Genomic DNA, 26,345 nt, shown 5'->3' with positions numbered 1-26,345 from the left:
CTACTGATTTGCCAGCATCCTCTTTTAATTAAACAATATGATTCCCCCTTCAGTATGAAAACATTTCTTGAGCACCAACTGTGTGCAGACGCTCTGATGCCAAAATGAACATATGTCTGCCTTCAGACCTACCTGCAAACATCCATGGGAGTGATGGATGCAATTAATTGAAGGGTACATGATCCACCTATAGTTTCTCCTTATGTCAAAGTACAGAGCTTACGAAAAACAGGATACAGAGCCTCTTAAATGGTTACTTCAGTGATGATGTGCTCTATTTTTCTTTAGGTCTCCTACATCTGGCTCATTTCTCAATTTCCTTGTATTCTAGCAGAATTCTTGGCGGAGGGGGCATCCATTTATTTCTATACATCCAGTCTCTGTATGTAACTGTGTCCATTCTGTAGGCTTTTCCAGGCCCAAGTATATCTTTGTCCAGATATTAGCTTGTCATCTGCTAGTCCTGTGACTCTCAAATTCTATTTGTACATCAAAATAATGTGATGATCTTGGTAAAATGTTGATTAAGTAGGCCTGGTGTGGACCTGAGATTCAGCACTTCTAACAAGCTCTCAGGTGTTGTTATTGCTGTTGCTGCTCTGTGGGACACACTTTTATAGCAAGGATTTAGTTTATCCCATTGTTCTTTTGGTCTGAGTTTTGATAACTGACAATAAACAAATAAGTAACCAACCAACTTGTGTTGTACACCTAACTCCGTGTGTAGAATTTTGTACAGGCTCAATAAATATTCTGGGTGACATATTGCTTGTCAAATAGGAAAGAAAGTTTAATGGAATTATATTTTAAAAATCTAAATTCATTTAGAAAATTAGAATTTTTCCTGAGTCTGAGTTTTAATGAAAAAAGTTGATTTCATATAGTTCTTTAAATGACTTCATACTTATCCAGTATTTGAATTTATAGTGAAAGAATCCAAACTATGTTCCTACATATTTTAGAAGTGGGAAAATGAGGGAATATTTGTCCCCAAACTAAGAAGATATGCATTTTTTTTCTATCATTCTTTATTGTGTCTATTAAAAAGAATAGTATCTGGTGTAGAATAAGTTCCCAAAAAATATTTGGTGGGTGAATAAATGAATTACCTAGATAGCAAAGGAATATATCTAGAGAGAAGCATTGTTTCTAAAGCTAATAAACAAAAATTGATTCAAACAAATATAAAGATGCCCAGAAACATTACTATAAGGCTGAAAACACTCAAGCAGTTTGTTTAATAAAAGCCATTAAAATACTGATAAATTTTGTGCTCGAATATGGAGAGATCTTTCATCCTGAGCTGTTGAATGTTCTTATTATTTTGTAACATAGCACAATAAATAAATTTTAACAAAAAATAAAAAGCTAACATTTGGAAAAACATTCAAAGTCACCTCCTATCTCGTATAAGAGTCAAAACAATTTTATTGTATTTCATAATAAAGTAATATGGTATGAAGCCTGAGCCTGAATGTTTGTTTGATACCCAAATAAAGTAGATTAAATATATCAGCAAAGAATTTTTACCTTGGAGGGAATAAATGGAATATGATCTTCAGCATTATAACAAGAGACAGGGAAAATTAAAATTAAGAAGGCCTCAACTCTTCTTAAAGTTAGTTTTTCATATTCTTTCATATTTTTTAGTGTTAATTTATAGTGATAGCAATTTTTTAAAATTTTTTTAATATTTATTTATTTTTGAGAGAGACAGAGACAGAATGCGAGTCGTTAGGGGCAGAGAGAGAGGGAGACACAGAATCCGAAGCAGGCTCCAGGTTCCGAGCCGTCAGCACAGAGCCCGACGCGGGGCTTGAACCCACAGAGCTGTGAGATCATGACCTGAGCCAAAGTCAGACACCCAACCGACTGAGCCACCCAGGCGCCCCTGATAGCAATATTTTAAAAAATTTCCCTTTGGTGTAGCAATAATAAAATAGGCCACACTTTATAGTCACTGCTTTATCTTTTTGGTAATCAGTTGTAGAAGACAAAGCCTGGCTACATCTAGATTCATTACTTATAACATGACTAAAGCTGATGACAGCTAATTAAAATAAAATGAAAAGGACATATTACAGTAAGGCCTTAATTAAAGTAGTTGTAATGAAAGTAAGGAGAATGTGAGATTTATGGGGTAACATTGAGAAATTTAGTAGATGTGATAGAAAGAAAAGATGTAATGAATTATGCCATTCTATAGAACAGAATTTTTCAGGATAAGGTGAGTGAGAAATAAGGATTATAGCTTCAGACACGCTAAGTCTGGGTTATCTGTGAGGTTACCAGATGAACATTCCTATTAGGAAGCTTTATATTGAGCTAAGGATAAAAACCTGAGCCAGTGATATAAAGAATCAATGATAGTTAATGGAAGAAGAAGAAATTATCAAGGATTTCTAAAAATTTGAAAATAATAATTTGGGAATAATAATATAGAATATGACAAAAAAGTGGGTTACAGAATAGAATGAAACCATAAGAATGGAATCTGAGAGCAAGATTTCTAACTGAGCAGAGGAAGGGGTAAAGAGGAAAAAATAAAAATGATCAAGAAGAAATAATCTGGGAGGTATGAAAGCATGGAGTCTCCAAAGCCAAAGAAGCAGAGAATTCAAGAATAAAACATGATTAAAAGGAGAGGCAGCAAGAAAGATATGAACATACATATGCACATGGAGAAGAGATATCTGTTCATATCAAGTACAGGGTAAGTGAAAAGAAATGAATATAGGGCAGAGGTAAAGGGATTACAGGCATACCTCAGAGATATTCCAGGTTAGGTTCCAGACCACCCCAATAAAGCAAAAATCACAAGTGAGTCACATGAATTTTTTGCTTTCCCAATACATATAACAGTTATATTTACACTATATTATAGCCTATTCGCTGTGCAAATGGCGTTATGGCTGAAAATAAACAACGTACATACCTTAATTTAAAAATACTTTATTGCTAAAAAATGCTAACCATCATATGAGTTTTCAGCAAGTCATAGTCTTTTTGCTAGTGGAGGGTCTGGCCTCCATGTTGATGGCTGCTGACTGATCAGGGTAATGGTTGCTGAGGGTTGGCGGTGGGGGGGCATCTGTGGAAATTTCTGAAAAAAGACAACAATGAGGCTTTCCCCATCGATTGACTCTTCCTCTCATGAAAGATTTCTCTGTGGTATGTGATGCCATATGACAGCATTTTACTCACCACTGAACTTCTTTCAAAATGGGAGCCAATCCTCTCAAACCTAGCCATGCTTTATCAGCCAAGTTGATGTAATATTCTAAATCCTTTGTTGTCATTTCAACAATCTTCACAGCATCTTCACCAGGAATATATTCCACCTCAAGAAACTACTTTATTTGCTCATCCATAAGAAGCAACTCTTCATCTGCTCAAGATTTATCATGAGATTAGAAGAATTCAGTGAAATCCTCAGGCTCCACTTCTAATTCTAGTTCTCTTTCCAGTTCCACCACATCTACAGCTCCTTCCTCCACTGAAGTCTTGAACCTCACAAAGTCATCCCTGAGGGTTAGAATCAACTTCTTCCCATCTCCTGCCCACGTTGATGATATTTTGCATCTTCCCATGAACATGAAAGTTCTTTATGGTATCCAGAATAGTGAATCCTTTTCAGAGATTTTTCAATTTGCTTTGCCAAGAGACATCCAAGAAATCACCATCTGTGACACCTAGAGCCTTATGAAATGCAGTTCTTAAATAATAAAATTTGAAAGTCGAAATTGCTCCTTGATTCAAGGGCCTCAGAATGGATGTTGTGTTAGTAGGCATGAAAACAACATTAATCTCACGTACATCTCCATCAGAGTTCTTGGGTGACCAGGTGTGTAAGGAGCAGTAGTATTTTGAAAGAAATTTTTTTTTCTGATAAGTAGTTCTCAACAGAGGGCTTAAAATATTCAGTAAACCATGTTGTCAACAGATGTGCTGTCATCCAGTCTTTGTTGTTCCCTTTACAGAGCACAGACAGATTAGATTTAGCATAATTCTTAAGGGCTGTAGGATTCTCAGAACGGCAAATGTGCATTGGCTTCAACTGAAAGTCACCAGCCACATTAGTCCCCAACAAAAGTGTCAGCTGTGAAGCCATTTCCTCTCTTCTCTACCCTAAACCTCATGAACCAACCTGAGCTAGTTTTAAACTTTTCTTCTGCAGCTTCCTCCCCTCTTTCAGTCTTCACAGAATTGAAGAGAGTAAGAGCCTTGCTCTGGATTAGGCTCTGGCTTAAGTGAATAATGTGGCTGATCTGATCTTCTATTCAGACCACTAAAACTTTCTTCAAATCAGCAATAAGGCTGTTTTGTTCTCTTATCATTCATGTGCTCACTAGACCTGCACTTCTAATCATAAGAACTTTTCCTCTGCGTGCACAACTTGGCTAACTGGTTAGCACAAGAAACCTAGCCTTCAGCCTATTTCAGCTTTTGACATTCCTTCCTCATTAAGCTTAATCATTTCTAGCTTTTGGGTGAAAGTAAGAGATGTCTGACTCTTCCTTTCATTTGAACACCCAGAAGCCATTGTAAGCTTATTGACTGGCCTAATTTCAATATTGCTGTGTCTCAGAGAATAGGGAGGCTCGAGGTGAAGGAATGTGGGCAGTCAGAACACACACATGTATTGATTAGGTTTGCTCTCGTGTATGGGCCTGATTCATGGTGCCTGAAAACAGTTTCAATAGTAATATCAAAGACCACTGACTACAGATTAACATACCAAATATAATAATAATGAAAAAGTTTTAAATATTGTGAAATTACCAAAATGTAATACAGAGACATGAAGTAAGCCAATGCTGTTGGAAATATGCCTGCTCGCTGCAGGATTGCAATAAACCTTCGATTGGTAAAAACACAGTATCTGTGAAATGCAATGAAACGAGACGAGGTATGCCTGTTTTAGAGAGGAGAGATACTCACGCCTCTGGATGAAGAACATGAAGGGGAAAATGTAGTAAAGATTTACATACTTTTGAATGTGGATAGGAAATTGATATATTTTATTTCAAAGGGTTTCAATTGTTATGGCAGAGTAAGAAAGCGATACCAAAGAAGGAGTCAGGGTGGAGCAAAGAGCTTGAGGAATGTCCTGAGGATTTTAAATATCAATTGTAGGATATGAGATCCAAAGACTGCTATAACTAGCAAGTGCTGAAGACCCATCTGAGACTGGGTCACATGCATTGTGGAAGCATCAATCACCACAATGTGATTTTCAGGAAGTATTTAACAGCCCAGACATAGGGGAGAATAAGACTTGTAAAAACTGGCGTGTGTAAAGTTTGCTTTACCTGTAAATCATTTTTTTAAATTATTGTACTCCATGCTGCCTCTAACTTATTTACTGTTCTCCAGTGAAAGAAGGGAAATAAAACAACAATATCATCCTGTTCCAAACCACATTTTGAAAGTTGTCACCTTTAGTGATCCAACATACAATCAAATATGATCTGCAGAAACCCTTATGATCATTGTTTAATGTGGCGCTTTCTTGCTGAATGTTATCAGAAACTAGAAATGATACTGACCCAAGATCTTCAACTCCGCATTTGCATATATGGCTCCATGTGTGTTTTCAGCTATGCACTGGTACATGCCAGCATTTTCAAAAGTCACATCATACAGTCTCAACTCCCCTTTATGATACTGAAAAGAAGACAAAGCAAAATACATTTCCTTGATAAACTTTAACAGAAATGCTTTTATTTAGGTCTGGGCTGGTTTGCCTTTTCATTCAGGTACAATATTTTGCCCCCACTGTTAACTAAGCCAGATACAGTAGGGTTTAAAACCCACTTACCATGCCCAGTGGCTCTTGTTCTATTCATCCTACAGAGCTGGGAGTCCACTTTTTCCCTCTTGGCCCAGCTGGGAGATTACAGAGGGTAGGTACAGAAGGGCCCCACTGCTGCTACTTGTCCCCAGGGCTAAAGGTAGAACCTTCCCTCTTACCTCTGTTTCTGTGGGGTCAGGGAAATAGTGGCCAAAAAAAAGAGGACAATATCAGGTAGTAGAGAAGGAAAAGTAGGAAGAAGGGCAAGATATGGAACAAAGGGCAAAATAAGGAGAGAGAGGAAGAGAGAGAGAAGGTAGACATAAGATTGCAGAAACGTTGTTTTAAACTGAAAGAAGATAATTTATTGTTCACTTCCTTGTTTGCCTTTTTTAGAAGACTTATTTATTTATTTATTTATTTAATTATTTAATTTTAGGGCCAAGATACCCTTACTCTATTGATTCTCTTGCTAAATTTATCTGAGGACCACTGGAAATGGTGCCTGAGTATGGACTCAAGAACCGCAAAACGCTTGAACATACATACCGCATATCCATTTTTCAGCCATCGGATTGTAGGGATGGGCTTCCCTGTGGCCACACAAGGCCAATAGAGGTCACTGCCTATATCCACCTCTGTGTCGTTGATATGTTCTACCCACTCAGGAAACGCTGAAAGTTAAAGAACATTGTAAGTGTCAGACTCAAATCTCAACACTCAAAATAATCTCAAGAATGCAAACGTCACATTTGGTTGATCTTCTTCTGGAGAATACATCAGATATTATATATGCCATAAAACCAGTGTTAGAGCCATTGAAATTGCATCCCCATAGGTCTTCAGGTAAATTTTATCCTACATTGTTATAACATGAAGTAACTATAATCAATTCATAATTATTTTCCTATATGTGAACCATGTGTTGTTAGAAAGCTAATTCATGAGTAACACTACAGTAATTTACCTTTTCTTATAACTTAAATCTTTCAAAATGACAATTAAGGTTTTAAAAAATTATGTCTTGGGGCAACTGGGTTGCTCACTTGGTTAAGCATCTGCCTTCTGCTCAGGTCATGATCCCACGGTTTGTGAGTTCAAGCTCCATATCAGGTTCTGGGCTGACAGCTCAGAGCTCGGAGCCCGGTACCTGCTTCAGATTCTGTGTCTTTCTCTCTCTCTGCCCTTCCCCTGCTCACACTCTGTCTCACTCTCTCTCTCTCTCTCAAAAATGAATATTAAAAAATTAAAAATTTCTCTCCTGCAGGAGGGGGGATGAGCTAAATGGGTAAGGGGCATTAAGGAATCTACTCCTGAAATCATGGTTGCACTATATGCTAATTTGGATGTAAATTAAAAAATAAAATTAAAAAAAATTCTCACCTGTAACATTTTTAAAAAATTATGTTTTGGGGCACTTGGGTAGCTCAGTTGGTCAAGTGTCCAACTTTGGCTCAGGTCATGATCTCGTTGTCTGTGAGTTCAAGCCCCACATCAGGCTCTGTGCTGACAGCTCAGAGCCTGGAGCCTGCTTCAGATTCTGTGTCTCCCTCTCTCTCTGCCCCTCCCCTGCTCACTCTCTTTTTCTCAAAAATAAATAAACATTAAATTTTTTTTTTAAAATTATGGCTTCATTGAGTACGACACTAAGTATTTTCTTTTGGAATAAAGAATCAAAATTTTTTCCACTTCCTCAGGTGTCCTCCTTTTGATGTACCTTTCACCTAGTGGCCACTGTCACATTTTACTGTAGGATTAGAAAAAATGCCTTGATCACATAATTACTCTTTCAATATTAGAAACCATATACAAGAGCTATAATTGGTGAAATCCATGCTTTAGTGAAATTAATTTCAGCTTCATCATTTCATCTGATCTGGTAGCTAAAGAAAACTGCTAAGTATTTCCCATACCACAAGTAAATATTTCTAGAGAGCAAGCAAATGGACACTATGACATTTTTTTGAGTATTTAAGTTAAATAGTTTCAATAAATGTACGTAGGGGTGCCTGGGTGGCTCAGTTGGTTAAGCCTCTGACTTTGGCTCAGGTCATGATCTCACGGTTTGTGAATTCAAGCCCCACATTGGACTCTCTGTTGTCAGGACACAGCCTGCTTCAGATTTTGTGTTCCCTTCTCTGTCTGCCACCCCCCACTTGTGCTCCCTCTTTCTCTCTCATAAATAAATAAATAAATAAATAAATAAATAAATAAATAAATAACTGTAGGCAAATTAATTGATATAAAATAAAGGAGGTAGGAATAGAGAATTAATTGTGAGTGGAGGAGAGTATTTTATTTTCTTTAAAAAAGAAAACTTTGATATATTAATTTTATGACAAAATAATATACATGTCTTATAGAAAGTATTTAATACATATAAATAATAAAGAGTATAAAACATTTTTATGATCTAACTAGATATAATCCCATCAAGATTATGTGCGTGTGTGTATTTATAACACAATAATCTGATTAGTATATTTTCACTTATCATTACATTTTGGTAACATATGTAGACAGTTATAAAAATTAAATATTGATGAGAATGTTAATTGAGAGAGGTTTTATTTTTTAGACAATCTTGGCAATACATAAAACAGGAATATGAGCACCTTTCATGCCTTGGACTCTAACACACAAGATATCACATTAAAAAATACAATAAGAATAAATAATGGAATCAGCTTGACTATGATTTAATTTTGTAAACTGGTTGTTTGATTACACCAAAAGATAAAAACTGAGTGTTTCATTAGTAAAGGAACAATAATAGTTCCCTTAATAAGATTCCCTTACAAATATCTGCTGTCACCTTGATTCTTCTAAAGAATTAGACATTATATAGTTTAGAACTCTACTCGGCTAAGAACCTGGATCGTAGTTTTCTTAGTACACTGAATAAAAACAGATCTATAAGCACTAGAAACCTGGTAGAATGCCAGCTTTATTTAAAAAATATAATGTAAGACTCTAACCAGAATTTTTCTGTCTTCTGGAGGTCACCTATGTATACTTGATATGTATCAAGTGAATTTTGTTGGGGTACTGAATATACAAGTCTAGGGTTCCAAGAAAGTATCTGGGTCAGAATTTTCAGGTGCTAGAGCCTAATTAAAGCCATGATCATAGATGAAATCACCAAGGTTGTGAGGAAATAGAGAAGATTTTCAGAGACAAACCCTGCTTGCTCCCATGTTCGAAGGGCATATGGATTGAGGAGAAGAATGCAAGTGGTGCATAAGGATGTTAGCAAAGTATGGATCCCAGATGCGAAGCACAGAGAGCGGACAGTGGAGGACAGCACAGTCAGCAGGGGCGTCTGTTGCTGCTGGATCAGGTAATACACAGCTGCGAAGTGGCCATTTGCTTCAGCAACATGACGTCATTGGTGATCAAGACAAGATTCCAGCAGGGAGGTAGGTATGAGACTCAAACAAGAGTGAATTTTAAAAAGAAGAAAAATTGACCACAGCATATTTAGAAAGTATAGCCAAATCTGTCAGGGAGACAAGAAGAAGGGGAATGGAGCAGCAGCCAGAGTTAAAAATATTTTAAAGAAGTAGGAAACAAGACCACTATACACTGATGAGAATGATCCATTGAAAAAAATGATTACTTTCGCCGGAGAGGGAATTGCTGGAACAACAGCCTTAAGGAAGTAGGAGAGTACAATCAAGCACAGAGTAGAGGTGTCGGCCTCAGATAGCAGCTGAATCCATAGCAATGAGATATGGGTAAAGGTATTGGATAGATGTGGGGTGGGAGCCTGTGGAAGTTCTAACTTGACCTTTCATTTTCTCAGTGAAAGAAGAAGCCAAGTTATCAGCTGAGAGTAAGGTTGAAGGAGGAGGTGTTAGGGTTTGAAGTAAACTGTGAAGGCATGAGTAGGTCATCTAAGGGACTGCAAGAGTAAGTGGGCCTGTGGAAGTAAAATATAATTGCCAGGCAGCACCAAGGGCCCACTTGAAGTTAATGATGAATAATTTAAAATGCTCTAATAAGTATGGTGATGTTTATCTCAAGTCATATTCTAGCTCCTGGTTCAGGCACTGTAGGCAAAAACCTCGATTTTTCCGGGGTTGGCCTTTTACAAATGTAGTAAGACAAAACAGAAGGTGGTGAGTGCATTGTGGAGGAGTGCAGGGGAACAGTTATGAATGATCACAGGTTTAGGGAAGAGGTGGGTAGAGGTTAGAGGAAGTGAAAGAATGTTAAACCGTGGCTAGATTAATTGGTTACAGTTCCTGGTAGAGTCCAAGGGTATTAGAGAGACTGAACTAGAAAGATAGGAGATAGTGGTTTGAAAGAAATGTGTGAAATTGAGATTATAAAGGGATTGTAATTTGGAGGGGGGCATCTGGATGGCTCAGTTACTTAGGTGTCTAACTCTTGATTTTGGCTCAGGTCATGATCTCACAGTTGACCATGAGATTAAGCCCCGTATCGGGTCCATGCTGAATGTATAGCCTGCTTGGGATTCTCTCTCTCTCTCCCTCTCTGTACCCACACCCCTATCTAAAAATAAATAAACATTAAAAAAATAAAGGGATTGTACTTTTTGGTAACATTGAGGTCTGAAGTGTGGCCATGGGAACGGATCATTAGGGAAGAGGAGTTCAATAGAACTGAGAGGCCAAACTACTAAAGATAATCATAGTCTAAGTTGATTTTGATGTCACTAAGAATGTAAAGAGTAGTGCCTGGTTTGTAAGAGCTGCCAAGAGCAAAATCCTTAGAGAAATGAGGGGGTTTGTCCTGACAGATAGTTAACTGGACATTTAAAGGAAAAGAGATGGAACAAGAAGAGCAGGTATACTGCAAGCCAAAGGGAATGAGAGCTGTGGAAGAAAATTAGCCACTGCCTGAGAGGATTACAGGGGAAGCAGTGTCTTTAAGGGAGAACCATGTTTTCGTTAAGTGAGAAGTTCAGAGTAGAAGTTATAGAGAAGTTGAGAATATAGGGGATTGCGATGATAGCAGCCTGTGTGTTGTAGAAAGTATGGTACAAAGGTTTCAGAAGTTAGGGATGGGGATGAGATGGAGACTGAGAAGGACATGTGCAGAGCTGTGTAGGTGTTAAGTTCAGATGATAAGGGAGGCCTGGAGTGCGTGGCTTTCTGTGCCAAATGGAATTAACAGGGTAAAGGCAAAAAGAGCCTAATCCTGGTGAATTCTATGGGATGGTGGTGGTGAGACTTCATGTGTTAAGTCATTGGAGGCACTTACTTCATCCCTGTATAGACAGAGGCCTGGGTCTGGGTAGGAGCCACAATGCCCCTTCCCCATTCTGATATCACAGTTTGGTTCTCACATGTGTATGGAGGCATATGTTCATTTGCTTGTGTATACTGGTATAAATGTAGAGGTTTGTATATAGTATGAAAACAGTATGAATCCTGGACAGAGGACAGAGAGAGTATTTCTCTTATCTAGTTCCACTTGTTCCTGTCATAGTGTGTGTCTCTGAGTAGACACTCAATGGATGCTTATCCTTTAAATGAATGGGCTTACTGAAACCTTAGATATTTGCTTAGTTGTGATCTTTAAGTTTTATGTTGTACAATAATACAGAAATGATTTCAGCCTGAAAAGTTTCAAGTGGTCCCTGAAACACAACATTCTATCCCCCTAAATGTAAGTGTGTGTGTGTGTGTGTGTGTGTGTGGGTGGGTGGGTGTGTGTGTGTGTGTCTGAATCAAACACTTGACCAAGAAAACTGCTTCAAAAAAATTTTTTTTCCTCTTTTGGAAAAAGGAGGTTCTCAAACTGTGGCTCCTGGTCTGGTAGCATTAGCATCTTTTAGGAACTTGTTAGAAATACAGATTCATGGGCCCTAAATAGAACTTTCTAACTCAGAAACTCTGGGAACCAGCAATCTGTGTTTTAACAAGCCCTCCAGGTGATTTTGAAGCATACTTGAGTTTGCAAGTCAGTGGCTTAGCCTGAGTCATAATGCATAGTTTCTTCTACAAATAAAAAGGTATTGGGGAAAAAAAAAGAACAAGGAAGGGAGTCAACAAGTTACATCAATTGTATTTTCAGAAAATTATCAAGAACACTACTATGAATCCATTGGTGTTAGTATGATGCTAATAGAAGTTTATAACTTTTTTAAGCCATATTTGTGACTTCATTAGATGGATAAATATTTCACCTTTTTGCATAATATAAGATACATCACTGTTTTTAAACTATTATATACTAGCTTTTCAAGTATGGAAATGGCTATAAATAAGATACTGATGCAATTTACAGAAAATTAAAATAACATGTCTACCTTGAACATAAATTCTTGCCTGGTGTTTATCCTTTCCTCTATTGTTCTCAGCCTCACATTCATATGTGCCTTCATCTTCTAGCTGAATATTGAAGATCTTGAGGACAGCCCCAGAGGTGCTGATCTCAGCAGTACTTGGCATTGGTTCTAGGACCTTCCGCCATCGGATATCAGGAACGGGACTTTAAATAGGAGATAACAAAAGCTAAGGGTCCACAACATTTCAAAGTAAATTACTTTGTTTCTCTATAGCTAAACACTTACATCATTTATTTCCTAAATGGTACAAAAATTAATATATTTCTATATATGTTAATAAAAAATATAAGTATACTTACTTGCCAAGCGCAAAACACTCTAATGTCACATTTTGGCCCATCAATGCATAAATGTCCTTGAACTGAACTACGATATCAGCAGGATATGGTTTTGTTGTTCCTAATATCAAGAAAAATACAAATATCCACTAATTATTAGGCAGAATGAAAAGAGTTTTTTTTTCAATATTGTAATTTTGATAGAATTACTTCAGTATGGAAGACATTTCTCAAGTACTGGGAACTATCTGACCATATCACAATGCATAGACGTATTTGTTTATGCAAAGTATGTATACAGCATAAATTTCATCTAGCATTTCCAATCATATTGACTCATTCTCAAGCTGTGTAACTAATTTTACTCAATTCACTAAAAAAATTTTTCAAGGGGCGCCTGGGTGGCGCAGTCAGTTAAGTGGCCGACTTCGGCTCAGGTCATGATCTCGCAGTCTGTGAGTTCAAGCCCCGTATTGGGTTCTGTGCTGACAGCTCAGAGCCTGGAGCCTGTTTCGGATTCTGTGTCTCCCTCTCTCTGACCCACCCCTGTTCATGCTCTGTCTCTCCCAGTCTCAAAAATAAATATAAAAAAAATTTTTTTAAGAAGTCTTAAAGAGCATCAAAAATGTGTAAACACTGTGCCAGGCACTAAATGAGACTCAGAAAGGAAGAGAAAGGACAAGGGACATGAGGGAGAAGGGTAGAAGGAAGAGAGAAGAGTGTAAAAGAAAGAGGCCAGGCGACAAAAGAGGGAGAAAAGAAGAAAGACATGCATATGGCAAAAGGGAAATAAGTTGAAAAGAGGGAAGGAGAGAGGGAACGAAGAAAAGTGTTTATTCAGACAACACTGTGCTTATCAATATAGTTACCTTATTGAATGTATTGAGCACATCTGTACTGAGAGATGCTTTATTCCCTCAATCTTACAGTCACAGAAACAGGCTCAGAAAGGCAAAATGCATGGTTTAAGATTATAGTATGAATGGTACTTTGCACTTCATTGATACTAGAGAGACAAATAGATACACAATGACTGAAAATACAAGTCAAAACAAAAATAAGTGGTCTGAAAGGGTGGCAGCTAAGGAGGATGGTTGATTATGCAGGGCCTATGGGAATTTCAGGCAAGAAGAGTATTTGAATTCACTAGACCAGTTCGGGTTGAGGAAACAACATATTAAAACAAAGTTTCAGGAGTATGCAGGGAATTTTTTTTTTAAGTGTAGGAATTCACAAAATATATGTGTTGAAGATGAGCTTGAATCTATTATCTAGAAGGCTTGAAACTGTGACATTAAACATTTTGAGAATAATTTCCTTGGTGATTAACTGCCAGTGCGTTTGGGAAAGAGAATTTATATGAATATCACCTTTGGTTTAAGTAGAAAATCTTGTTGGAAGTTTTAAAGAATGGAACATGGAGAAGAGAATTTTAGAAGAGTATCTAAGGAAGGCTTTGTCATTACTTCAGGCAAAACAGATGAGGACTTGAGCAGTAGGAATAAAAAGGAAAGAACTGGTCAAAGCTGTCTTTCAGAGGCAGAATCAACAGGACTGCTCTTTGGGTCAATGTTTTCACAACCCATAGATAAAAGATCCAATTCATTGTAATCACTGGGGATGCTTACTGAACCTACAAATTCCTGGGTCACATCCCAGACCTGCTGAATTAGTATTTCTGGGTTGTACATTTCCGCAAACCTCCCAAGTGCTTACATACTAGCTGCAGACCACTGAATTAGCTATCTGGAGGATGAGGAGAGGACAGGACTTGATGATTAAAAATGCTATTCTGAGATAGTAGAGATATGACAATACCACCAAACAAGATGAAGAACACTAGAAGTTTTAGACATGAGATGACAGATGTGTCTGGAACATTTTGAACTTAACATTCTCAAAAACATTCTGTATGACAACCCTAGGAGGTAGGTAGAATTAAGTCCTAAACAAAGAGAAAAGTTTTAGATATAAGAATGTGGACTCATCTCCATAGTGCTGCTGTCGAAAGGCATAAATTGGTAAGAATATCTGAAAAAAGATTAGAGAGAAATATAAGAAGGAGGAAGATCTGGGGAAGGGTACTGCATAGAATTTGTCAGAGAGGCAGGTGGAAGATAACGGGAGGGAAGGAGCTGGGAAAATTAGGAAAAGAAAGAAGAGTTCAAGAGAAGCATAGGAGATCAACAGTGTCAAAGTTCATACAAATTCAGAACTGAAAAGTATACTTTGGATTTAGCAAATAAGAAATTGTCAAGATGGTTTGCAGTTAATACAAAAGAATGCACAGAGGGAAATGAATGGAGAATAAAGATTCTGAAAAAAAAAGCAGGAATTAAATGATATAGTGAAGTCTCTAAATGAATCAAATGGTAAATGAACTAGTGCAACTGGAAGAATTAGCTAGAACAGGAAGAGAAACACTTCTTCCACAGAGATGCTAGTAAGAAATAAATAGATGAGATGAACTTTTGGGGTAGAATAAGAAAGAAACCTATAGAAGTTTTTACATGCTGGCTCCTTATGATTCTATGAGGTAGTAGATCTCAAGTATCTCCAAGATTGTGGAGAGAAAAAAGAGCCAGAAGTCAAAAAATATTTATTGAATACCAACTACGTGACCACAATCTTGAGTAGAAAAAATGCAGCCACAGTGATATGATGACATCTTCCCCATTTCTTATTTAGAATAGAGGCAGGAACCAAGCCTAGGTCTGTGAACAACAATTCCCAGTATTTCTTCAGAAGCCTGAACTCACTGATGTGAGTGGTAACAGGAGGACTATGATAAAAACAATGGGAAGTAAGCAAATATGTTGGAGTCTGATTTTCTTAGGAAGTGATGCATTAAAATAAGGAATGCTGTTCAACTAGAATCTTGGAAATGCCATTCAGGTCTGTCAGTGATCATCAATTATGGCATCATGATAGTGATACCCCATGCTACTTACTTATAGCATAAAGGCAATACATACACTGATTTGCTTCATGTAAATAGTTCCTTAAAATATCAAAGTAATAAAACTGCATTTATTTCCTAATTCTATAATCACTAGAGCTTGTTTTGATCTAATCATTTGTTCTCTTTCATTAAGTTACTAAAAGCTTTGAATGGACATGAGAATAAAAGCAGAGGTCAGTGATTCCCACTGTAACCAATATATGGGTATTAGGCTAATGAATCAGTCCCTACACATTCTCTGCCATCTTAGGGCACTTTTAACATGTAAATCTCCATCAGAAAAACTAAGTAATGACCAAGACTTTCAAAGTCTTCTGTTTGTGTATCTTCTGTTTGCCCTGACTGGGCAGCCAACAAGTCTTCCCACTGGATATTTCTTTTCATATTGTAAGTACTCCATAAGCAGACAATCTGCAAAAATAGTGTGTAACAAAATACTTACGTTCAGGTAGTGGAATGAGTGGGATAAATTTGCTGAACACACTCTTTGTAATAGAAGGACTGGATACAAAGCAGGAATAATTGCCTTTGTCTGATGCCTCGACATTTGCAATGTAGAGATTTCCATTTGTCTGAGACACAAATCTTCGTTTATCCATTGTGATAAATACAGGAAATTCATTTAGAAGCCAGCGGTAGCTAAGGTCATCTGGAAGAAAATATTGTCTCTTAAAACTGTTGTTTTCTAGCAGTAAGCTAAGGCATTATCTAAACTAGGCTATTGCAGAACAAATGTTGGATGTAAGCCAAGACAAACAGTGCTTTTTCCAAAAGCTACCATATTTTTTTGAGTAAATATAAGCATGGCGATAAGCAATGGTATCTCTCTTTCTCTCTCAAGTATTGTATGGACTATTAATATTCTTACTTCGATTTCACTGATAGGCTAAATGAGACTCAGAGAGGTTAAATGTTTTGCTTAGAATTTCATGATTGGTAAGTAGAATCAGACCCTGCATTAATATAGGAAATTCCAAAATTTCATGACCCATCTTCCTTAATGCATTTTAAAAATAAAATGAAGATTGTTAACCACACTGTGTCTTTATATCTTTTTCCTTTTGCACTCCTACTTTGAATAACAGACTTAGAAATGAATTTCCATTAAGTCTTTTTTTTTTTTTTAAAGTTTATTTATTTTTGAAAGAGAGAGAGACAGAGCGTGAACGGGGGAGGGGCAGAGAGAGGGAGACACAGTATCTGAAACAGGCTCCAGGCTCCGAGCAGTCAGCACAGAGCCCGACACGGGGCTCGAACTCACGGACCTCGAGATCACGACCTGAGCCGAAGTCGGCCGCTTAACCGACTGAGCCACCCAGGTGCCCCTCCATTAAGTCTTTTCTTAAAACAGCAGCCAGACTCATCTTTCTATAACTTAAGCAATGTCATTGGACTTCTCTGGTCTAAGCCCTCCAATGTAAATCTCACTCTAGTTAAAGCCAGTGTAATCACTATGAATTATAAGGTCCCATGTGATACAGCTCTTGTATCTCTCCAATTTCATTTCTTACTACCTTCTACCTCATTCGGTCTATTTCAGTCACCCTGACTTCCTTGATCTCCCTCCATAGTCCCATCTCACCCCTTGTTCCTGCTGCTGCATCCGCCTGGTATGCCCTTATCTCAGACATCTGCACTGTTAGCTTCTTCATTTCCTTCAGGGCTTTATTCAAAGTTACCTTCACAGCAATGTCCCTTATAAGAGTTCAGCTATCCCTTTAACACTTACTCTTTCCCTTCCCTGAATTAATTTTCCACCCTGGAGCTTACCTACTACCAATATCTTGGTAGGAATGTAGTTCAAATGGAATCTTGGAAAAGCTATACCTGTTAACTATGGATCTTGTCTGTTGGCTGTCTCTTCCTGTAGCAAATCCCTGAGGGCAAGTGGATTTTTCTGTTTTACTCAAATAGGTATTCTTGCGGCATACACAGTGCTTGGCACACGTAATTGTATAACAGGTGCTCACAAGAGATTTGTTGAATGAATGAGTGGTTAAATGAAGCCCATCCAGTGCTGAATGTAGTCAAATGTAGTCATTGGCTATTTATGATCATTACCTTTGTTTGTGGGAAATGCTATGGAGATCAGGGGATTTTTTCCCCGTAGTTTTAGCAGTTCTTCATAGTAAAAGATTACTCTCTCATAGGAAGGTTGTTACATCATTTTGAATTCTATGTTCTTCCTATATTTAGCATTTAATAGTATTTCTCCTGTTTTATTAGAGAGAAAACTACTGATATTTGGTATATAAACAACCAGACTTGATATACATATAATTGTAATAGAATATATTCTCTATGAAGGTCTTTAAAGACAAATTTATGCCATAATATTAGAATATAAAACATTGTTTTTTTTCCACTGTGAAAAGTAGTGTTTATATATTGTTTCAAGAAGATATTTTATAAAAAAAGCAAATGAAAATTAATGAAAGTATATAAAGTGTTCATCTTTTAATTAGCACTTGGTGGCTTCTCTTTTAGCCATATCAAAGCACAGAAAACCTGTATTCAAAGGCTGAATCTTGTTACAGATGACAATTTAACCCCTTTCTAAATTGGATGATTATTCTTGCAGATAGATTCCCTAAAAAGATTAGTAATTTATTATGTCTTTATCCTTTTCAAGCATTTATATAATTCACAGTATACTATAGATATAATACTTTTAATGAAATGACTGACCAGCACTGTTCTATTTTTAAAATAATTTGTAAATAGTCTATCATATTTTCTCCTGTGTAACAAGAATGTTAATAAGGGCATAATCTAACATATATGTTGTTTATAAACCAATATGATTCCAGACCTTTGGAATTAGGGCCAAGTGACTAAAGAGCCTAGAAGAGTCTATAACCATTATTAAGTGATACATTACAAGGTTAGACAAATATTGAGTCTTATTTAATCATAAATGTACCATTATTGTTAAGAAAATTAAAACTGATGCATTCATTGCACAGATGCTTACAGTCACAGAGGAACTTAGTTTACCTGGAAAATGGTAGGGAGGATCACAGAGAAGCACCATTCCCTTCCCTTCTTTCACTCTGACCTCAGGACGCTCCTCAGGTAGGAAAGGGTCAAGATCTAATTATGAAAGCAAAAAGGAAAACATTCACTCTCCAGTCAATAGAGATTTTCATTAAAGTATATCTTTTACCTACTAACTCATTTTTGGATATGATACTTCTCAGTTGCTTTGGTGGAGCCTGTGCGAGTCAATTCTGCTTTTATATGCTGGCATTTGCATAGACTCTAAAAGACTTCTGTGAGGAACTCCAGCAACTGGATATTAGTATCGGCCTACGTAAGTGTGCTAACAACCCTGAAGATTACAAATATCCTCAACCTTTGCTTCAAGTTTAGGTAGAATCTTAGTAAGGTAATTTCAATCTCAGTAAGTAATTTCCATCTGGAAATACAATTGGCTCAGACAAAACCAGGATTCTACCAAATAAGTAAAGAGGAGTGACTTGGAGTCCCAAACTCATTTGAAAAGTCTATTTCTCTTCCCAAGGGGAGGACTCCAAGGGGGTGAAGGAACAGGATGAATGGCAGGATCCTAGTCACCAACTTTTTCTCCTTTTCAAATTCTGAGTTTTCCTTAGTCTCGTCTCATCTTCATTCTTTTCTGTTTACTTAGAATTCACATTTTGTTTAGTTTCATGATACTCTATTTTTTATATTATTTTTGAAAAATTTTTAACACTTATTCATTTTTGAGAGATGGGGAGAGACAGAGCATGAGTGTGGGAGGGACCGAGAGAGAGGGAGACACAGAACCTGAAGCAAGCTCCAGGCTCTGAGCTGTTAACACAGGGCTTGAACCACAGACCACGAGATCATGACATGAGCTGAAGTCAGATGGTTAACTAACTAAGCCACTCAGGCACCCCTCATGATACTCTATTTTATTCTTTATTTGTTTTACTCATGCTCATTCTGTTTCAGCCCTGCCTCATCTCCTACTTCTCAGTACGTGAATTATAAAATCAAACTGTTACCTCTCTGAATATATTTGTATCTCAGAAAAGTCATCATTCTAATTATTACCTTTTTGCAGAGAGCCCTTCAGATATATATCTCTCATCCTGATGCCTCACTTGAATGCCAACCCCATCCTCAAATACTTAGCTGACATTTCAACAATGATAACTTAATGTCACTATTTAAATGCTTCCTCCCAACCTTGAAATTGGTTTTACTTGATCCCATTCCATTATTTTTTTTTTAATTTTTTTTTTCAACGTTTTTTATTTATTTTTGGGACAGAGAGAGAGACAGAGCATGAACGGGGGAGGGGCAGAGAGAGAGGGAGACACAGAATCAGAAACAGGCTCCAGGCTCCGAGCCATCAGCCCAGAGCCTGACGCGGGGCTCGAACTCACGGACCGCGAGATCGTGACCTGGCTGAAGTCGGACGCTTAACCGACTGCGCCACCCAGGCGCCCCGATCCCATTCCATTATTAAAGAAAGCAGAATGTTTCTGCCCTTTGACTTGACTTTCCTTTTAAAAAATTATTTAGGTTCCTTTTTCTTCAATGCAATGCAATTGTTCTATTGTTTCTTCAAGGACTGGGTTTATTATTTATATTCCAACTGTGGCCACATTAATTGAGTCTGATTGTTCACACCCTCTGGTAATCACTGCCACATGGGTCCTCTTAAAACATAGTTTTCAGGGTGCCTGGGTGGCTCAGTCGGTTAAGCGTCCGGCTTTGGCTCAGGTCATGATCTCACGGTTCATGAGTTCAAGCCCTGCATGGAGATCTGTGCTGACAGCTAGTACCTGGACCCTGAGAATCTGTCTCAGTCTCTCTCTCTGCCCCTCCCCTGCTTGTATTCTGTCTCTATCTCCAAAATAAATAAACATTATAACAATTTTTTTTGATTAAAAAAACATGGTTTTCATCCTATAATTGATTTTGCAAAGGATTTAAGTGCTAACTTATAAAATCACATACTGGAGATCATCTAGCCCAACCCCTCTTTCAATGTGCAATTTTCTTCTAGAATAGCTTCTATCTTTAAGTTTAGCACAAGGTTCCTGAAGGTATTTTTTCACAACTGCCTCCATAAGGAGAATATTTTAAACTTAAAATAATTTAATTAATTTAATTTAATGTATTCTTAATAAGGTAAATTAAGTACTATGGATTAAGATTCTGTCAGGTGGAGTTGAACTTTAGAGAACAGAAACTGTTAGTTACAATTTCGAAGATGGTTTCTGCCCCCAAAAGCTTCCATTGAGAACACATGGCTTGACACTTCCACTGAAACTAGTTTTTAGAAAATTATTCAAAATCCCACAGAACATGGCCTTTGTTTCACGATGCTTCACTCTTGAAATTTTCTCTCCACAATCTTTTTTTAAAATTTTTTTTACATTTATTTTTGAGAGAGAAAGAGAGAGACAGAGTGTGAGCAGAGAGAGAGGGAGACACAGAATCTAAAGCAGGCTCCAGGCTCTGAGCTGTCAGCACAAAACCCAACATGGGGCTCAAACTCATGAGAGGTGAGATCTTGACCTGAGCCAAAGTAGGATGCTTAACCGACTGAGCCACCCAGGCGCCCCTCTCCACACAGTTTTAAATGTGATCATATAAGATCCACTTTATCTATGGATCCTTTCTTTCATTTTCTTTTCATCTTGATTTTTCTTATTGACTCTTATGATGACATCTAATTTTTACTTCACCTAAATACACTTGACCATGTTAAAGTTACAGTCACTTACATCCAAAGCTCAGGGTTGCTTCAGTGCTTCTGACCATCCCATAGTTATTTGATGCCAAACAGTAATATATTCCAGCATCTTTCTGTTTGTCAGGGTTGTTGATAACCAGGTTTCCTCCTACCATACTGTACCGATCACTTGTCAGGTCAATATCCCCATTATTCATTCTCCATCTATGAGAAAGAAAAACAAATGTCATATCAAAGGTCATGAGGCCTGCAAATAGCATACTGGGCCAATGTCATTCTAAAATAATATGGGTATGGCTCCATGTGAAATCAGATGATTAAGTAGATGACTTGGTATGGTATTTCTTCACACCCTGTAATTCTGGGTCGCTGGGCTCATAATTTATGATTTAGATCAGGCACATAAAGGTAAATGTTAAAGTGCATGAAACATTTTCTCTTTATTAATAAGACATCTGCAGAGACATATATTTCACTGAATTTTGCTACATTAATTGGTTTCTTAGCAGATATACATAGATTATAAATGATAATCATCTATGTACTAGTAAGATTCATGCATATCCAGATGTGTTGCATAAAATATTAATGCATTACTCTAGTAAAAAAATAAAATATAAATTTCTGATTCTATATATCAAAATAATTTTTCAATAAAACTAATTGAAGTCAGGGTTCTACTGAATAAATGTCACATTCTGACCACTAGAGGTCGATCACACAATTTGAAAATTGCAAAAATCAATTGGATCTTTTGTTTCCAAGCCAATATACAATTGCAGGTGTATTTAGGGGATTGTGTTATAAATAAATTGACTAAAAACAGGAATCTAACTTCCTTGGTGAGATTATGAGAAGAATAAATGTAGAAAATAGTTTTCAATTAAGCTGACCATCTGTGTAATATACATACTCATTCTGTATCAGGGTTCATGTCTTCAGCAATGTCACAGGCAAGAGCCATGGTCAATTAGTGGGCTGGGTCCTCATGGCTCATTGCCTTGCACACTTCTAATTAGGGTTAGAATCTTACCAAAAAAAGCCTAAACATTTTAGAATACTTTTTATTAAATCAAATTACTGGAACATTTTTAGTTTTAACTTTTATAATATAGGACGTAATTTAAAAGCAAACCCAGAAAACTGGGCTTTTGCATTTTGAAAGCCTCCCAAATTCCAACCCAATGAATAAATCTTCCTTCCCCCCAGTTTGATGGCAATGTTGGCCCTACTTGAACAATCCATTGTCAAGTTGTTTAGCACTTGCCAAGGCAATGGGTTTCCTTGTTGAGCAATTCCAATTTTATTTTGTTTTTCCACTATGATGACTCCAAATTTTTGCTTATTGCATTAATTCTTCTCCAGTACATTTGATTCTGCCTTTTAGGTTATATAATGATTAAGTTTTGCTACGTTTGGGTAGGTTCACTGGTTTACTTTACTTTCAGGAATACACACCATTCTTGTAACTCCTTTCAAACAGTTTTAAATGCAATTTAATTAGCATTCTTATTATTTTGGGGGTCAAAGCAAGATGATGAAAGCTTCAAGGCTGATGAGTAAAAGGTAAGGTTCCCTGCTGTGCCTTTCAGGGTGTTGCCATGAATAAGACATTACCATGGAATATGCCATAAATATAAAACTACTGTGTGAATGACACATTGCATGATGACCAAGGTTAGTATGGCTCGCTCTGAATTTTAAGTAAATTTTAAAAACTTCAAATGTTCTTTTCAGACACGCTGCATCATGAGCTGAATTCTTTCTTTCCTTCCCTTTCTTCCTCCCTCCCTTCCTCTCTTTCTTCCTTCCTTCTTTCCTCCCTCCCTTCCCTCCTCTCTTCCTCCCTTCCCCCCTTTCTTTCTTTCTTTCTTTCTTTCTTTCTTTCTTTCTTTCTTTCTTTCTTGTTGTCAAATGCAGACTGCCTTCATAACAGAATTAAACATCTACTTCTCCTTCCAGCTCTCTATATTAAGGTGCAAGGTCAGGAGGCCACACTCATCCTAGGCATTCAGTGCTGGTACAACCTATGGAAGGGAGTTGGTGATATATTTGTCAAGCAAAGCTTTCTCTCTTATTTTTACATTTTAAATTTTGATAAGAACGCTTAATATGAGATCTACTTATGTAAGGTATCTATAATAGTGAAACTAGCGAAGCAAAGTATAGAATGGTGGATGCCAGAGACTGGAGAGAAGAGAAAAAAGGGAGTTGTTAATCAATGTGTATTAAGTTGCAGTTATGCAAAGTTTTGCTTCTTACTGTGTCTGTGGGGTTGGGAAGGGGTTGAACACAGTAAGAAACTCCCATTTCTAGAACACTATCTGAGAACAATCTCTTCTGTTATGGTGTCTCCATTTCAGCCCATAGACTGATCTGCTAAGTTTCCATGTATGAGTGTCAAGGACAAAGTGTCACAAAATAAGCATCACCAAAATAGCTTTTGAGATCACTGAAATAGCATTTGAGATGTTATCAACCTATCTATATAGACACATACTGAAAAAATTATATGTTTCTTTGAAAGCCATAACACCTGTGTTTCAGTCCTGGATCTGTGATTACTAACTCTGAAGCAAGTCAGTTTACATATTCAAGATTCAACTTCCTTTCCTATAAAACTATGTGCTTGGGTTAGATCTCCTCTACAGTCCCTATTAGTTATACTATTCCATGCCCATAACTATGTATATAAACACCTATTATGTATGGCTTAAGGGTAGAAACAAGTCTAGCTCATCAAATATTTTCAGAACAAACATATTACTTATAATTTATAAAATGTCTATTTATTTTGTACTCCCATGCATGAAATTGAAACAATAAAAATAATTTCAAAGGGATGGTGATTTTGTATATAAACTCATATTTTATTTTAAGAATAATTTTGTAATTTAACCCAGAGACTTAAGAGAGTCTCTTGAACTCAAGAGAAAATAAATTCAATTAGAATGAAATTTGATAACGACTTTTTATAACAATAGACAGTTGTTTTTCTACTGAGAAAAAAATACTATGAAAATCAATCTTGTTGAGTGACAACCTTCAATTAAGTTAACTGACATTAATGCACTAAAGTCCCAATTTCCCCATCAATCACTTGCTTTGTCTTCATGGAACCATTTCGCAGGTGAAATTCAAATCCATTGGTGTCAGGTTGATTTTTTAATCTAATTCATTGTATCAGGCTAGGAATTGTTAGTATACTTTTCTGAACCATCTGAAGCAGAAAAACCCATTGTTCTTTTTTTATAATATAAATATGTACCTCAGAAAAAAGAGGGAGATATATTTATATGAACTGTCTAATAGGCAGGGATATTTAAGAAATTTGCTGTATTATCTGGAATATAGATTTGATACTACTGAAAAAAGTGGTGCTTTCAGGATTATAAATGCAAGCTCTCTAAATGTAGTTGATACAGGAATAACATCTATAATATGTAAGTATGCATTATCCAGGTCAATGAATATAAGAACATTTTATTCTCAAATGAGTATATTTAAATTGTGCATGATTTTCACATAGCCTTTTATGTGGTTAAATCCATGATCACCATTACAAAATTTTTAAATGGATAATATCAAAAAGCATTGGCATTATCTGTGCAGAAAATAGTAAGTGGATTATTTGCATATATTTAAGGAAACTTATTATCTGGGCATTAAACTACTCTATTTTGATAACTTGTATGCCAATATTTTTGTTAATATCCCTGTATTTTGTTAACAGGCTTATATTATAACTTTTTTCTATCATTACAGGGTCACAGATGTTGATCTATAATCTGGTCTGACACGCCACTATGAAAAGAGCAGTGAGGTACATTACTTGTAAACTGGGAAAGGGCTGGCTCGTGCCCTACAGTTTAGTGAAACTTTTCCTTCTGGTGATTCCTCTGGATAAATGGTATTGATTGGCTGCTCTTCGAAAATTGGTCCAAATCCTTTGTCTTCCTCAGAAACTACAAGAAAAATAAAATTATTTTACATTGTGTTGCTATAAGTGAAAGAAAATTTGGACATGTTTAAAAAGATTTTGGAAAAAATGCCAGAAACACAGAATCTCCATTCCCATTTGAACAAAGATATTTGCCTTCATAATTCTGAGGAAACATTTAGGTGCTTTATTCAAAATTCTTCTCTGCCCATCTCTCATTGCATCTCCCAAAGCACCCAGTGTTGTCACGCTTAACTACTTATAGTCCCTCAAATGAGTCATGCTTTCATGCCTCTGAGCTTTTGCCACATGTTTTTTCCCCTTTCTAGACTAATCATCTCATTTTTGTCCTCCTATCAATACTCAAAATGTCCTTTATGATGCAACAGTAGTTAGTTCCTCCAGGAAGCCACCCCCCTAGCCTCAGTTGGTCCTCATCTGTGCTCTCATAACTCCTCACATAACTTATGGTACTTAATCACACCTTCTGTGATTCTTGATACAATTGTCTGTTCCACGAGACTGCAAATGCTTGGAACAGGTGGCTGTGTCGATAATCTCTCAGCTAGCGGTCAAGCAGTCTGGAGCACAATAGGTGCTGAATGATTTTTTAATAAGAGAATGAATGAATTTGTAGATGCTCTGGGGAAATTAGGCTCTTCCCTGAGTCACTTTTTCTTTTTTGTTTTATTTTTTTTACACATGTGACCAATGCCTGTACTCAGGAACATCTAGAACAGTCAATAAACAAATTACATGGATATGGGATCTGACCAACTGGTTTAGAATTCATCACAAGCATACCCATGTTGGGAAGCAGCTGTTTCTCTGGAAGGGGAGAGTGATGCTTCACAGCAGGAAGACGAGAAGAGAGTTACTCATATGACATCAATATGGCAGCACTTACAGAGAAGAGCTAAGAGCCATATGCCCCATATGAATTAATACTAGCATGTGTGGCTAGGAAGGAGGATATTCTTACATAAGATCATTAAAATGTCTCTGCTAGAGCAAAGCTATGGTTCACTCCTCCAATTTATTTTTTAAGAGAGTTTAAGGTGAACGCCACAGAGACATTTTTGTCTTCTCTAAAAACAACCTTGAAGATGAGAGCTTTGTTCCAGCTTCCCTGAATGAGTAGTTTTATTATATTATTTAAATCTTGCCTCAGTAGTGTTTACAGTGTCTTTGGAAAAATTATTTAAACTCTCCAAGCCTCAATATCACCCTTCATAAAATGAGGATAATAAAATCTATCCCATTAAGACACTGCAAGAATTATTTTGAGACAATGCACATAAGACAGCAGTGTACCTGGCTCACAGTCAGTATTCAATAA

At 36.9% G+C, this 26,345-nt stretch overlaps 1 protein-coding gene across 2 annotated transcripts in view; it reads right to left on the bottom strand.

The window, feature by feature from the left end:
* Positions 1-26,345, bottom strand: part of CNTN1 (contactin 1) — a 364,093-nt gene that overhangs the window by 137,765 nt on the left and 199,983 nt on the right. For both annotated transcript variants that reach the window (XM_049625293.1, XM_049625294.1), the window contains 8 exons: positions 24,899-25,031; positions 21,098-21,270; positions 18,351-18,446; positions 15,796-16,002; positions 12,413-12,512; positions 12,075-12,256; positions 6,344-6,468; positions 5,550-5,667 (listed from right to left, as the gene is read on the bottom strand). In XM_049625293.1, the coding sequence (XP_049481250.1) occupies positions 5,550-5,667; positions 6,344-6,468; positions 12,075-12,256; positions 12,413-12,512; positions 15,796-16,002; positions 18,351-18,446; positions 21,098-21,270; positions 24,899-25,031 (1,134 nt within the window). The remainder of the gene's footprint in view (positions 1-5,549; positions 5,668-6,343; positions 6,469-12,074; positions 12,257-12,412; positions 12,513-15,795; positions 16,003-18,350; positions 18,447-21,097; positions 21,271-24,898; positions 25,032-26,345) is intronic.

The sequence above is a fragment of the Panthera uncia genome, chromosome B4, assembly GCF_023721935.1.
Source record: "Panthera uncia isolate 11264 chromosome B4, Puncia_PCG_1.0, whole genome shotgun sequence".
Classification (NCBI taxonomy): domain Eukaryota; kingdom Metazoa; phylum Chordata; class Mammalia; order Carnivora; family Felidae; genus Panthera; species Panthera uncia.
This window is presented reverse-complemented; position numbering and strand designations above follow the sequence as displayed.